The sequence below is a fragment of the Pseudonaja textilis genome, chromosome 13 (assembly GCF_049901715.1).
Source record: "Pseudonaja textilis isolate UNSWEBS1 chromosome 13, rPseTex1.2, whole genome shotgun sequence".
Lineage (NCBI taxonomy): Eukaryota > Metazoa > Chordata > Lepidosauria > Squamata > Elapidae > Pseudonaja > Pseudonaja textilis.
The window spans coordinates 11,229,265-11,243,871 of NC_142002.1; the positions used below are offsets into that span (position 1 = coordinate 11,229,265).

The 14,607-nt window shown below is 40.4% G+C and overlaps 1 protein-coding gene across 1 annotated transcript in view; it reads left to right on the forward strand.

The window, feature by feature from the left end:
* Positions 1-12,731, forward strand: part of FAH (fumarylacetoacetate hydrolase) — a 29,648-nt gene extending 16,917 nt beyond the window's left edge. The window contains exons 8-14 of the mRNA XM_026709574.2: positions 5,047-5,146; positions 6,614-6,744; positions 8,139-8,214; positions 9,662-9,708; positions 9,812-9,913; positions 10,707-10,824; positions 12,558-12,731. Of these exons, the coding sequence (XP_026565359.1) occupies positions 5,047-5,146; positions 6,614-6,744; positions 8,139-8,214; positions 9,662-9,708; positions 9,812-9,913; positions 10,707-10,824; positions 12,558-12,634 (651 nt within the window). The 3' untranslated portion in view covers positions 12,635-12,731. The remainder of the gene's footprint in view (positions 1-5,046; positions 5,147-6,613; positions 6,745-8,138; positions 8,215-9,661; positions 9,709-9,811; positions 9,914-10,706; positions 10,825-12,557) is intronic.
* The last annotated feature ends 1,876 nt before the right edge of the window (positions 12,732-14,607 follow it).

The window sequence follows — 14,607 nt, forward strand, 5'->3', positions numbered from 1 at the left end:
CCAGCCGGCTTAACTCCCTTTTCCAAAGGTGGTGGAGCGACGGTCAGAAATGGCCATCACAAAGAACCTCTCAGCCGGACAAGTTATGTGCAGAAGGAAGTGAAGACAGAGAAAGCTTTTGGCTGAACCAGGACGACAATTAACATCTGAATACCCTGGAACTTTGGCCTTTTAAGTGATATATTGTTTCCCAGAAGATCGTTAAGCTGCAGTGGAAAGTAAGGGGAAAGTTTTTTTTCTCCTCACTTTCCTTCCCATGGAGACAGCAGATGGAAATCGGAAATACCCGCTTTGGCAGCAGAAGGTACTAACTTTCAAAATTGAAGCCAAGGGGACATTAGATTTCTAAACACTGATATTTAAAAATTAAAATCTTTTTGCTTTAAGTGGGAAGGAAGAGAGGTAAATGATTTATACTAATGTTTGTTGAAGGAGACTGCTTGAAGTTTTATAAGATTAGAGATTAAATCACAATAAAACTTCCAAAAAATACCTTGGAATTGTGTAATTGAATTCTGCCCCAGGAAGAGAAAGTAGAAGAAAGTGAAACAGACTGTGCTGATTGCGCTGAGTTTGATTGCTTGATGACTTTGGGACCTTAACTATCTTTTGAAAGACTAAGAAAACATTTGGATTGTTTAAAAAAAAAAAATTTCTTTCACAATGGTATCTGTTGAAGAACTGAAAATGCAATTTGAAAAATTAAGAGAAGAGGAAGAAGAAGGCAAGGGCTCTTTTGGATCTATCCTTTGCTTTTTAGAAATGGTGATTTCTACTTATCAGGAAATGCAACAAGAAAAAGGCTGGGATGATGAAGAAGAAGCCATCTTTAATGGACATATGATTTTAAAAAAGGGTAAAAAGGAGAAGAAAACGAAGAATTTAAGTTCTAAAAAAACAACCAAGAAAGGGAAAAGTAAGGTGAAAAATCGATATGATAGAAAGCAACAGAAAAGAGGAATACAACAGAGAGGGGAGACTAAAAAGCTGGAGATTGAGGGGGGGTAAAAAGGTTAGATTTGACAAGGAAGGAAGGGAAGTTATAAAGGCTTAAAACAAGATGTTAATAAACAATTTTTTTTTCAGAGATAAAGGGTGAAACATAATCTAAAAAGAGATTCTGCAAAAGTACACAAGATTGTATTTTAGTATTTGTTAATAGAATACTCTAGGGAATGTGTAATGTGTAATTAGTTTAATTAACTAATTTGTTATGGAACCTTATTTTTAATATACTATAAGATCTTTATATTTTAAAATGTTATGTAGAATGTACTAAGCAGAATCAGAATAGAAACTATGTATTATTTTAAGTGTTAAATTTGGGGGGAAAATAGAAAGGTATCATACTTCAACCAGTCACTACAGGAAAAAGTTTGTGTTAAAGAGAAAGATAAATGGATAATTGAAAAAGAACGGACAAAAGATACAAGTATAATGATTTAAATTGAAATTAAATAAATAAAATAGAATTAAGAGAGTGAAAAGAGGGGAGAAGATATATGGAAAATATAGAATGTTAAATAAGATACGAAATAGTATATAAGGTGAGCATGAATTTGATTTATGTCTGTACAAAAAGTTATAACCCGGGGTTAAGCCACTTTCTAAAAAGAAGTTTTATGTTTTTATGTTATGTGTTTTGTTAGTTTATGTTTGTTTATTGAGGAGTAATGATGTTGGATAAGAACATATGAAATAGTAATAATATGAAATATAGTAATATGAAATACATGAAAGTATAAGTTTAATGAATAAAATTGAACAGAAATAAAGGAAGAAACAGTGAGAAGTTGGAAAACAGTAATAAGATATGGAGTTGAATATATAAGATGCATATTAAATTGTGTGTGGAAACGTGATAATTTAGAACTATGTTGTACTTAAATGAGATGTCTTAATTGTTTTGTTAAACAGTTTTTAGAAAAGATGTTCTATGTTCTTATGTCTTATGTTTTGTTTGTCTGTGTACTCTCTTTGAAAATTAATAAAATTTGTTTTTTTAAAAAAAGATGAAAGCCCTGGCCAGAAGTTATGCTTGGTGGCCAGGGATGGACAAACAAATCGAGACGTGGGTGGCCGCATGCAAAAGGTGCCAGGAAACGCGATCCACTCCCCCGCCGCACCAGTCCTGGAATGGGAAACCCCTAGAGGCCCCTGGTCACGAATCCACATAGATTTTGCCGGGCCCACCAAGGGACACACATTCCTGGTCATAGTAGATGCTTACTCCAACTGGCTGGAAGTAAGCACCATGAAAACCACAACAATAGAAGCCGTCATAAAAAAACTGAATAAACTTTTCGCCACACACGGGTTGCCAGATGTGCTAGTGTCGGACAACGGACCACAGTTTACGGCATTAGCATTGGAAAAATACCTGGCCGAATGAGGTATAAGGCATGCCTTAACATCGTCCGCTCATCCGGCAGCGAATGGGCAGGTGGAGCGAATGGTTCAGTACACAAAAAAATCCGTACAAAAAATAGAAACCAGCGACATACAAGAAAAAATAAATAGAATGCTGCTCATACAACACATCACACCCAACACAACCACAAATAAAAGCCCAGCAGAACTACTTATGGGTAGGAAACTAAGGTCCCCACTAGACCAATTGCACCCCGTGTACAACTCGGAGACGACCCCCAGGCTCGTCCAGTAAACATCGAACATTTAACATCGGAGACACCGTCTATGCAAAAATTTTTATGGGAGACCCACTCTGGGTACTGGCACAGATAACCCAGATAATGGGCCCCCGGTTGTACCAACTGCAAACCACCGACAGACAAAGCTGGAAGTGGCACATTGACCAGCTACGATCAAGACTAGCCGCTGACAGCACACCGCAAACAACCACTAACGAAGAAACCAGAAGGGGGGGAAACCCCAAATGCCAAACAAGGGGAAGAGGAAAGGCCTACAACGCAAGCAGAACACCCCCCAACCAGAACAAGCCAAACCCAAACAATAAACCAGCCATACTCACCAGTAGACCTCAAGCCGTTGCAGACAGGAGCTTCACCGGGAAGGAGCAGCCGGGCCAGCTCAACCAGCCTGGAGAGACCAGGCGGGAACGGCGGAGCCGACAACTCGACCGACCCAGGTAGACTGGGTGGGAGTTGCAGCCATGGGCCCGGCTCACCATTCCAGGCGGTTCCATCGAAGGGTTTGAGAGCGACATGGAGCCCGTCCAAACCGGTCAATGAAAAGACACCTACTGAAATGCACAAGTCAACTAGGCAAGTACAAAGCCCTGCCTACCTGCACGACTACATCACCATGCTCCGTCGGATGAAACCAAGAGGGGAGGGGTGTTCTATATTAACATTCACCAAATCCTGAATTCTGATTGGTCCGCACGGACCGCAACCTGATTGGCCGACTAAGCGGCCGTGATTGGTGTGCTAAGAATCTACCGTGATTGGCCGAGCCGATCACGGGAGATTCAAAGCGATGTCATTGGCCGCCGAGCCACACGCTAGCTCTATATGAAGAGCCGCTGCAAATCGCAGGTCTTGGACAGAACTGTATGTTCAATAAAGAGCTGACTGTTCACTTTGGTCTCGGGTCTCTATGGGACCGATCTACCCGATCTAACAACGTACATATGACTACAACTTGATCTAAATTAACCAAAGCAATAAGAGCATTTTGTAAACATGGCAATTTAACGCAGCAGAAGAACAAAAGACCTCCACCCAGGAGCAAAATAAAATGATAGTCATTTCTGGATCCTCCATTGTATAATTTGCAGTGGAGTGTAGAGGTGTGAGGCAGTGGTGGGATTCAAAAAAATTTACTACCAGCTCCATGGGTGTGGCATGGTGGATGTGGTGTGGCTTGGTGGGTGCGGCTTGGGTGTGGCAGGGGAAGGATACTGTGAAATCCCCATTCCCTCCCCACCCCACTAACAAAAGAAGACCCAGCCAATTTCCTCTACCGGTTCTCCAAACTACTCAAAATTTCTGCTACCGGTTCTCCAGAACTGGTCAGAATCTTGCTGAATACCACCTCTGGTGTGGGGAACAGAAAAAGGGATCTCAGAAATGCTAGGATCTGGATAATTGATAATTGATTTCTGCAGTTGATTAGGCAGGGATTACAGAAAAGATTCATAATACACATAATGTTGCTTCTTCATTCCATTCTTATCTGTTGAGATTTCTGATTGAGAATTCTCAAGAGCCTGTAGAGACTCTCAGTCATCCAGATCATGGTTATCCCAAAGGTGCTTTTTCAGGAAGCAACTGGACTTCCTTTTTTTCTTTGAAGACGTTTCACTTCTCATCCAAGAGCTTCTTCAGCGCTGATAGGATAAGGGGAAATGGAAGGATTTATATTCCTTGCAGACAACTGATCATTTGCATTCTTTTTGAGGGTCATTGAGGCCACTTGGAGTTTTATCTTTGTCCTCGGGATCACCTGAGTGGTGCTCCTGGTTTCTGTAGTCTGCAATTTTCCCCCCTCTAGAAATCCATTCCTGCTCCCACACCATTCCAAAAGTGTTCATCCCAAATTGTATAGCTAAAAGTCTTTTTATCCCTTATGTTTCTTGTGCGATGTCTATGCTTGAAATACAGAGGCAGACAGCATATGAAATACGTTTTTATAGGGAAACTGCATCAATGCATCCATCCGATCCAACTGAATCCTTGGTTTATCTGTGTCCTCAGGATTTCCAGAGGAAAAATTGCAAACTACAGGAACCATTTGCACTGTTCAAGTGTCCTGAGAACACAGAAAAACCTCCAAGTGGCCTCAACAACCCTCTAAAAAAATGCAAATGACCAGCTGTGTGCAAGGAATATACATCCTTCTATTCCCTCACTATCCAGTCAGAGCCGAAGAAGCTTCTTGGATGAGAAGCTAAACATCTTCAAAGAAAAAAAAAACAAGAAAGTCCAATTGCCTCCTGAAAAAAACACCTTTGGGACAATTCTCAAGAGCCCTTCTCTTTAATCTCCAGGTCAGTTGTCTGAACATATGCTTTCGATATACTTTTCTGATATGCCTGACAAAGTTTCCTTCTACCTTTTCCAGGCATTTTTTGTAGGGCCTGGAAACAAGCTTGGAGCACCCATCCCCATTGGTGAAGCTCACAAACACATCTTTGGAATGGTGCTCATGAATGACTGGAGTGGTAATGCACCATTAATCTTATTCCTTTGATGGTAGACCTTAGGCCAGCATAAGGCAGATCTTACAAGATTTGCTCTAGATTTGACTGCAAACCATCCAGATTTGGCTGGAAGCTGTGCAACTACATCAGTGTATAAATAAATAAAAGAACAAAGTAAAGCAAAAGATCCAATTTTTATAACTGACGGGTGGATGTAGAAGTTACTGTAGATACAAGTTCCTTTGACATCTTCTCTTTCTTTAAAAAAATATAGTATCTTATTTTTAAAAAATCTTCTGAAACAGAGAATATAATAGGTATCAGGAAAGGTATCTAGGGACCCAATGCTTATACCTGTGCAAAGAGTTAATTAATAATTGTCCGGGAACTTCCAGTAACATTTTAAAAGCTTAGGATACTGAGACATTCAGTTTTGGTGTTATGGAACTGCTGTGTATAATTGTCATTCACCATATTCAGTTTAATACCAAGCTATTATTTTGACTGAGGATTTTTAGATAATGCTTGGCTTTTTAAATGATGGTCTATCTAGCAATCATGTAGATAGATAGAACTTAGTGTCTTCTAATAGCTAACAGAATAACAGAGTTGAAAGGGAACTTGGAGGTCTTCTAGTCCAACCCCCTGCTCAGACAGGAGACCCTATATCCGTGATGGTGAACCTATGGCACATGTGCCACAGGTGGCATGCAGAGCCATTTGTGCCAGCACGCAAGCCACATGCAAACTTACCTCACTGCGCATGCGCGTGCCTCACAACTGATTTTCAGCTGGTTTGAGGCCTTTTTCGGCCTCCCAGAGGCTTGAAAAAAGCCTCTGCAGGCTTTGCGGGATGAATAATAGGCCCCTTTTGTCACTTCCTATAATACCAGAAGTGACAAAACGGTCGTATTATTCAGCCTGAAAAGCCTGCAGAGGCTTTTTTAAAGCCTCTGGGAGGCTGAAAAAGGCCTCAAACTGGCCAAAAATCAGCTGTGAGGCACAGTGCATGTAAGTGGGCAGCGGTGGGGGGATTGCGCGTGCATGCGTTGGGGTGCTGGCATGCAAATGCATGCACGCAAAAGTGCACACAATTTTTGGCCCAGGAGCCCAAAAAGGTTAGCCAACCCTATTTCATATCAGAAAAATTGCTATCTCTTCTTAAATATCTCCAGATTGGAGCACCCACAACTTCTGAAGGTATGTTGTTCCACTGATTAACCGAATCTATGCCATCAGAAGCAAGGATTTCTAGATTAATGTAACCTATTTCTAGGGATCTATGCAGAGAGTTGGAAATCTTCAAACATGTGTAACATTATGTTCTGCTCTCCATGTGAAACTATGTTCCTTGTTCTTTTTCTGATGTGATGGGGTTATGGAACTCAGAACTCAATTGCTCACAAACAGATTAGAGTTTTTAGACACAATTGTGATATGGATACGATTTCATCCTGAAGGTTTTTCTGCTTTTTTCTCCTTCTTTAGCTCGTGACATTCAGAAGTGGGAGTATGTCCCCCTAGGTCCTTTCCTGGGCAAGAGTTTTGGCACCACTATCTCTCCATGGGTTGTCACAATGGAAGCTCTGATGCCTTTTGCACTGCCAAATCCTATCCAGGTTGGTAGAAAGTGTAAACACAGGACACTCCACTCTGAACTTAAAGTAGTCAAGATACCAGACCCTACCACTTTGGGGAGATATTGTCTCCCCAAAATTCAGTTTAGTTTCATACAATTATACTAATCCAAAATGTGTTCATACATATACATATGCACAGTACAATGTTTCAATATTCCATAATCAGCTTAAGATTGAAACTATTAACATGTAACTAATACTTTATATTAGTAATTATATGTGTAAGCAGTGGCTCAGTGACTAAGACAGAAGGTCAGCAGTTCAGCGGTTCGAATCCCTAACACCACATTATGGAGTGAGCTCTCGTTCCTTGTCCTAGCTTCTGCCCACCTAGCAGTTTGAAAGCATGAAAAAATGCAAGTAGAAAAATAGGGACCACTTTAGTGGGAAGGTCACAGCGTTCCATGCGCCTTTGGGGTTTAGTCATGACAGCCACATGACCATAGAGATGTCTTCAGACAGCACTGGCTCTTCAGCTTTGTAACAGAGATGAACACCTTAGAGCTAGAAATGACTAGTATGTATGTGCGAGGGGAACCTTCACCTTAATGCTTTGTATATGAGTTGCACCATTTCTTTTTCTTTCTCTAATGTTATTCTTAACCTTATTTGGAAAGCTAAATAATACTATGCTTGAAATATTGACATCCTAAATTACAACTAATACTGACAAACCTGTAACTGGTGCTCTGCTCTCAGCGTCTTAAGCTTTTTAAACAATAGAATGCTAATTATCTATAATTGTTTTATTGTCAGACAAAGAATCAGGACCACCTGTTATGTTTTAGTTAAGCTGATTTATTGCTCATGTAAAGAATCTAGTTAACAATCAGCACTCATTGGCATTAGATAAGAGCAACTCGAATTCAAGAGGGCCTGGAGTTGGATCGCTTGTAGGAATGTAATGATTCCAGGCTGATTTCTCTCTTGACTCCACTCCAGACTCTGCCTATCCTTCTCCTACATTTACACAAACATCACTTCACTGAAACAATATCATGTATCAAGAGTTACAATAATATAAAAATAAAAGGGAAAAAGGTGCTTGGTTGGTTTCTCCTTCCGAGTGTTGCATGAACAATAAATTATTAGAAGTCTGTTAGACTTCTGTTAGAAGTCTGTTCTTTTAATGATCCCATAATCCCTTGTGGGGTGGAGTCAAGTAACTGAATGGAGCTGAGTGTTTACTGGCCTGATGCCCTTCCTGTCACCAATGTGGAGTTTTGTTCAGCAGATATATTCTCATTGTGCCCAGAAAGAGAAACATCTGCCTCGAACTCACAGCCTCCTGATTATGAGGCGAGAACTCCACCTGTAGGCCACCGCACCATGCTTGCTGTTAGAGAGAATGATATTTCTTATATTCTTTCAAGGACCCCAAGCCCCTGCCTTACCTTTGTGATGATCAGCCATATACTTTTGACATAAACCTCTTCGTTGCTATAAAAGGTATGTATGTTGTGGATCCAAGTCAGTTTATAACTTGGGGTACTCCAAAGAAGCAAATCCATGAAACCCAAGATAATGACATGAAAACATGTCTTGAACCTATGTACTTGATCTCAGAGATCAGGATTCTTGCTTGGAACTACCTCCACCCGGTTACTACCTAGATATATGCCAGCCCTTTGATGTAGTTCAGAAACAGCACAAACCATCATCACTAACACAATTTTTATTGTAGGGTCACAATAATAGAATCTTGCAAGAAAATGAAAATGCTTCTCCCCTCCTTTCCTTTTACTTCCTAGAGAACTAGGGAGGGTCTCTCTCCTGAAGGGCTTCCCATGCCCCTTTTCCTTCTATGCACTGACCTTCCTTTTGTATGACGGTTATCTAGTCTCAATGAAGGTGAATATTCTAGCACAGGATTGAAATGAGGGGTCCTTGGTGCTCTCTGAGCTTGGTTATTTTCTTTTGACATTTCATTACCCAACTAGGTAGCATCTAGTCTAGTCTATGTCCCTTCCTCCCAGGACAAGAAGCAATGGATGGAAACTAATCAAGGAGAGATCCAACCTAGAATGAGGGAGAAATTTCCTGGCAGTTAGACCTTGTCTTCCCAGTTAATCCCCACGTACAATTACAATATTTTAGGTGTTGCGTGAATTTCAGATGGAATTCATCAGTAGGGGGTGCCCTGTATGTATGAAAAGAAAAACACCCCGCAGATATAATTAATTTGTGCTTATGCAGATTAAAATTCCCTGGTGCGTGTGCTTCATCATGTTCAAAAGATAGGGTGAGCACTGTTGTGGTTTGTAGGCAGCCTGTGCAGACGGCAGTGGAATCAGGCAGTGGGGAAGAACGGGGACAGGTTCGGGAGTCTGAAGAAGACTTGGATGAGTGTCTTACATCTGATGCAGGCCAGGACCATCTGGGAGTGGGGTGCTGACTCTGGAGCCTCTGGAGTCTGGCAGCAGCAAGGCAGAGGAACAAGGGGAGCCTGTTTCCAGTGTGCGTGTGCACAGAGCTGCTAGAAGGCGAGAGCGGCTGAAACAAAAGGGGGGACTCGGGAGTAAGGCTGGGAAGTGATTGCACCTTCCATAAGGTATAAAGGAAGAGCAACGATGGAGAAACCTTTGCAGGAAGCAAAGTCATTCGTTCAGTTCAGATTAATCCTTGAAGCTCTGTGTGGACTTTGTACTTCAGCTGGTTTTTTTTTATAGTTCATTTGGCACTTCTGTTGTTGTTGGCACTTCACAGGAGAGAAAGGTGGGTGTTTATCTTGAAGGACTGTTTGGGACTCATTACAGGCTGGGAATGAAAATAATTCCTGGCATTGCAATAAAACAAGAATTGTTTTTAAAATAAGCATGTGCTTAATTACGGTCTTGGTCAGAACAGGCACAGACTTTCTTTACTGTCCTTAATAATAATATTTGCTTGCTTTTAGGAGAGGGTATGAGCAAGCCGGGAAATATTTGTAGGTCAAACTTTAAGGTAAGAGAAAAAGTTATTCTAATCTAATGTCTCATATAACTTATGGAAAACTGATATGTGTTCATTTGTCTATATGGCTATCATTCTCCTTCTTAATACATAGCATATGTACTGGACCATGAAACAGCAGCTAACTCACCACACTGTTAATGGTTGCAACCTCAGACCAGGCGATCTTTTGGCCTCTGGAACTATTAGTGGGCCAGTAAGTATTGAACTGATCGTACGGTTATCAAAATATTTGCATTAAACTTTTAAACCTGCAGTGAGGAATCTAATCGCCCTAGAGCCCCAGATTTTAAAACTATTCCAAAATGCATTCCAACAGATCCGTTATAATCTCAGATTCATTAGATTCTTTATAATCTCCAGATTGGGGCACAGCGGATCTTGGGAATTGCAGCTTTCAGCATTAGGAATTGGGTTGTCTTTTGCTCCATCGAAGCATGGTAGAGAAAGAGAGAAAGTGCCAGCAGGACTGCATTCCTTGTTATGACTATAGTTGTACAGCAAGGCCTTAGACAGTGGTATATCAAGGAAAGATGGTACCATGGGACATGTTGTTCTCTATTTCCAGTATCCCCAGTTGCAGTATGTGTAGGAACAGCCATTGCTGTAGATCCTGCTATATGCTTTGTCAAGATTGGGTTCTTGATAATTCTTCACTGCTGTGAAAAAAATAACATAAAATATGGAAGATAGAAAAAATGGTAGGCTACCAGGAAAAGTAGAGTTTAGATATAGCTTAATTCTTCTTAGCAGCTTTTATTCTATCATGATTCTGAGATTATATATGCTTTAGCTAAAAATAACAACACCAAGATCTCCAGGCTCTCTCATCTTCCAGATAATAAAATATTAAGTTATGGTGAAGGATTGACAACAGTTTCTTTCTTCAAATCCCACAGTGGCCTTAATTTCTGCAAAACAGAGGCCAGGCCAATAGTTACATAGTCCATTGATGCTCAGTTTTCTTGTTTTGATTTCTGCTTTTGAAGGAACCTGAGAATTTTGGCTCCATGTTGGAACTGTCCTGGAATGGGACAAAAAGTATTGATCTTGGGCATGGTCAATCCCGAACATTTCTGCAGGATGGAGATGAGGTCATTATTACAGGTAAGCAGATGTAAACAGCTGTGCATTTCTAATCTGGGCTGGATTGGAGAAGGTCTGAAAGGGAAGAAACATCTGGATGGGAAGACACAAGCTGATATGAAAGCTTAGGAATTGTTTATTCATTGATATTGGGGACAGGATGCTAATTCATGGGAATTCTGGAGCATGTCCCTGAGATATTTGGGGAATTGAGATTTTAACGGGGGCCTCAACCTGGATATGGATTGGATCAGTGGTGGGATTCAATTTATTTTACTACTGGTTCTGTGGGCGTGGCATTGCTTAGTGGGTGTGCCTTGGTGGGCGTGGCTTGGTGGGTGTGGCAGGGAAAGGTTACTGCAAAATCTCTATTCCCTCCCCACTCCCCTAACCTGCTTTCCAGCTCCGTTCTCCTGTGCAGGGGAAGCAAAAAGACCCAACTGGGACTCAATAGGAGGCGGAAAATAGATGGGGTCAAGGCCAGTCAGAGGTAGCATTTACCGGTTCTCCAAACTACTCAAAATTTCTGCTACCGGTTCTCTAGAACTGGTCAGAACCTGCTGAATGCTCTGGATTGGATATGTTTTCGTGTTGCAAGATCAAATCTGAGTCAATTACCGGGGTTTACACTTTTGAGCTTTTGTACTTGTTCTGAAGCCCATCCTCAGGGAACTTCTATCTACTCTGGAATGTGTACTTTGGGCTATTCTGTGAGTCGTATTTATGTGGTGCCTTCCTATTAGTTGATTGGTGTATTGATGTCTGGTGATTGGCTGTTGTTTCCTTGGCCTTCCAAGCCCTCGGTCTCTAAGTATCTGATCAGCTGATAGTAAATCAGTATTCCTGTTCAAGGGACCCGTTTCCCAGGCTTCAATCATTAACAGATATGTTTAACAAATTAACAGAGTTGGAAGGGACCTTGTAGGTCATCTAGTCCAACCCCTGCCCAAGCAGGAGGCTGTACACCATTTCAAATGGCAGTCCAATTTCTTCTTGAAAGAAGAATGAAGCTCCCACAATTATTCATTCCAATAGAGAGAAATACACTGAGGATTGGATCCAGCACGAGTCAAAAAGCTCGGAAGACAAAACTTCTGGTCCCAGTGAGGGACCCAAATTCGATCTTGCAATATTATCCTGGGACACATATATTTGGCTTTATTCGTGTTTTCATGTTGTTTGCTGTCCAGGATCTCATTGGATTGATGGTTGACCCTGTAAACAAATATTCATACATTTTGTCCTCTGGAAATATTGATTCTGGTTGCAGCTTGGAGTGGACTTGTTCTCTTTCAAAGGCATTGTTGACACATTGAGTAAAAGGCTGAGCTGGATTGCAATTTTTCTTGTCATTCAGATATATAATATAGTTGCAGGGATTGCGGGAAAACCATGTTTGATTTGTTCCACATGCTTATGCTTTTTTGATCTTGTTCTCTAGTGAAACAATCTTAGCTATTCATTGCTAAGTAACCTGATCCCAAATAAGTGCAGCCAAAGCATAATCTTCTATACTCAAGACAGATCAAAGCAATTTTTGGGAAATTCAGGATTTTACCAATACAATAATACTAATCATCTTTCAGATGGAGGAATATCCCCCCCAAAAAACATCTGGTTTGTGGCCACAGAATGGGTTGGTTGAGATGGGAGGAAGGGAAAGGCATGTAAAAGAGAGAATGTAGTGGAGTATATCAGAAAAGGACAATTTTAAAAATTGGCTAACAATTTGTGATATGATTCTTTTCTTTCAGGGTACTGTCAGGGAAAAGGTCACCGTATTGGTTTTGGTGAATGTTCTGGAAAAATCCTTCCTGCCAGAATAATCTAAGATGTCCATGTCCTTGAACAAAACATACAAAATGGAGACGTTTCAAGATATTTCTACCCTTGTTTGACATAAAGAAACATAAATGTCGGTTACAGTTCTCTCTCTCTCTCTCTTTAGTCAATGTTTTTAACGAACACTTTTTTGGCAGATTTCTGATTTCCTGATATTTTCTTGGCAAATATATTTTTGGAATGCAAGTGTGTTCCAAAGGTGTTTTTTCAAAAGGCAACTGGACTTTCATAGTTTTTCCTTGAAGATGTTTCACTTCTCATCCAACTGAAGAAGCTTCTTGGATGAGCAGTGAAACATCTTCAGGAAAAAACAAAGAAAGTCTGGTTGCCTTTTGAAAAAGCCCTTTTGGGACAACCTGGATGACTGAAATTTTCAATAGGTAACAGCAATTGTGCATTATGTTCTCAGTGTTGCATTTCACTTAGGTCTGGTTTTGTAACTTTATTTCTAAAAAATTCTATCGACACACTGTACATGGGCAGATGTGAATTCATCTTTTGCCATGTAAGCTAGCTAAAAAAATTATGTATTGAATAGTTCTATAAAGCATTACATTATTTTTCTATTCTTGTCCCAACGCCTTAGCCCACATCCAGATATAAGCCAGTCAGTTAAGGTTAACCAAGCATCAGGAGAACATTTGACTGATCCTGATTTATCTTCCGATAAATCTTTAAGTGTCACAGAACTTCTTTTGTTCACCAGATTCTTTCACAAACAAATTGGTCTATGGGCATCTTTGGAAGCTTAAGAGCATGTGGTTGCCCTCACAAAATGGCTGCCATGGTGGGCGTAGCCAATGGCAAAATACCCATTTCCCAAAATGGAATCTGTACTCACAGGATGCTGTCTTATCATCTAGAGAGATTTTGGCAGGATCACAAAGACTTTCCTGACAATGCATTTGATCCGGAAGGCTAGTTTGTTTCTTTTGTCTTTCTTTTCTTCAATGAGAGACATCCCATCATTTCTAGGGCTTCTGCAAATCTCTATGTAGGGACCTTTTAACCATGAAATCAACAAAGGTGATCTGTTCTTTTGGATGTAATGCAAAGTGCCACGACTTCAATTCAGAGTATTCTAGAATTACCTCCAAACATTTACAAACCACATAACTTTGCGGCTCCTGGTAGGACATTATTCGGGGTGGGGGATGGGGGAATAGACAGCACCAAAGCAAAGATCTCTACAAATCCTCTGAATCTAGAAGCTATTTTGCTGCATGGATTGATCAATGATTTGTGTGTGTGTGTGTGTGTGTGTGTGTGTGTGTGTGTGTATTGCAGCATTGTGCTAAGGTATAAAAATGGGCTAATCCAGCAAATCAAATTAAGTGCATTGTCCAACTGTTCTCATGAGATCAAAAGTCAGAACTTGGACCTGATCGTTGAATGTAGCCAAACTCTCATTTTATTGCAGAGGCAATAAAACAAGACTAATAGGCAAGGTGGAAGCCGAGCTACAATTGTTGAGTGTGCAGATACTTTGATTGATTTTTCTAAATTATGCCAAAGAAATAAAATGAATCTTCCTATCCAGGGGCATTTGTTTGGATAATGCACTGCTCCTCCTGCAAAAATTAACAGAACTGCATATGAATGGGACAACCCTGAAGTTCAATTCATAAAAAGCATGAAAGCTCTTCTCAGCTAAATAATATTAGTATCAAAAGGGAAATATACTATATGTTTAAACTGGGAAGGCCCGTCTTATACATAGAGGGGCCCTTAGGGCACATCGAATTGTGCAAACAGTGTAGTATAAGATCCTTCAAGAGCAAGGGAAGCAAATCTGCCATCATGTTGGAAATTTCACTTGAAATAATGACTAAAATCTTTATGATTTCACTGGAAATAATGACTGAAATATTTATGGTTTCACTTGAAATAAGAACTAAAATCTTTATGGTTTCACTTGAAATAATGACTGAAATCTTTATGGTTTCACTTGAAATAAGACCT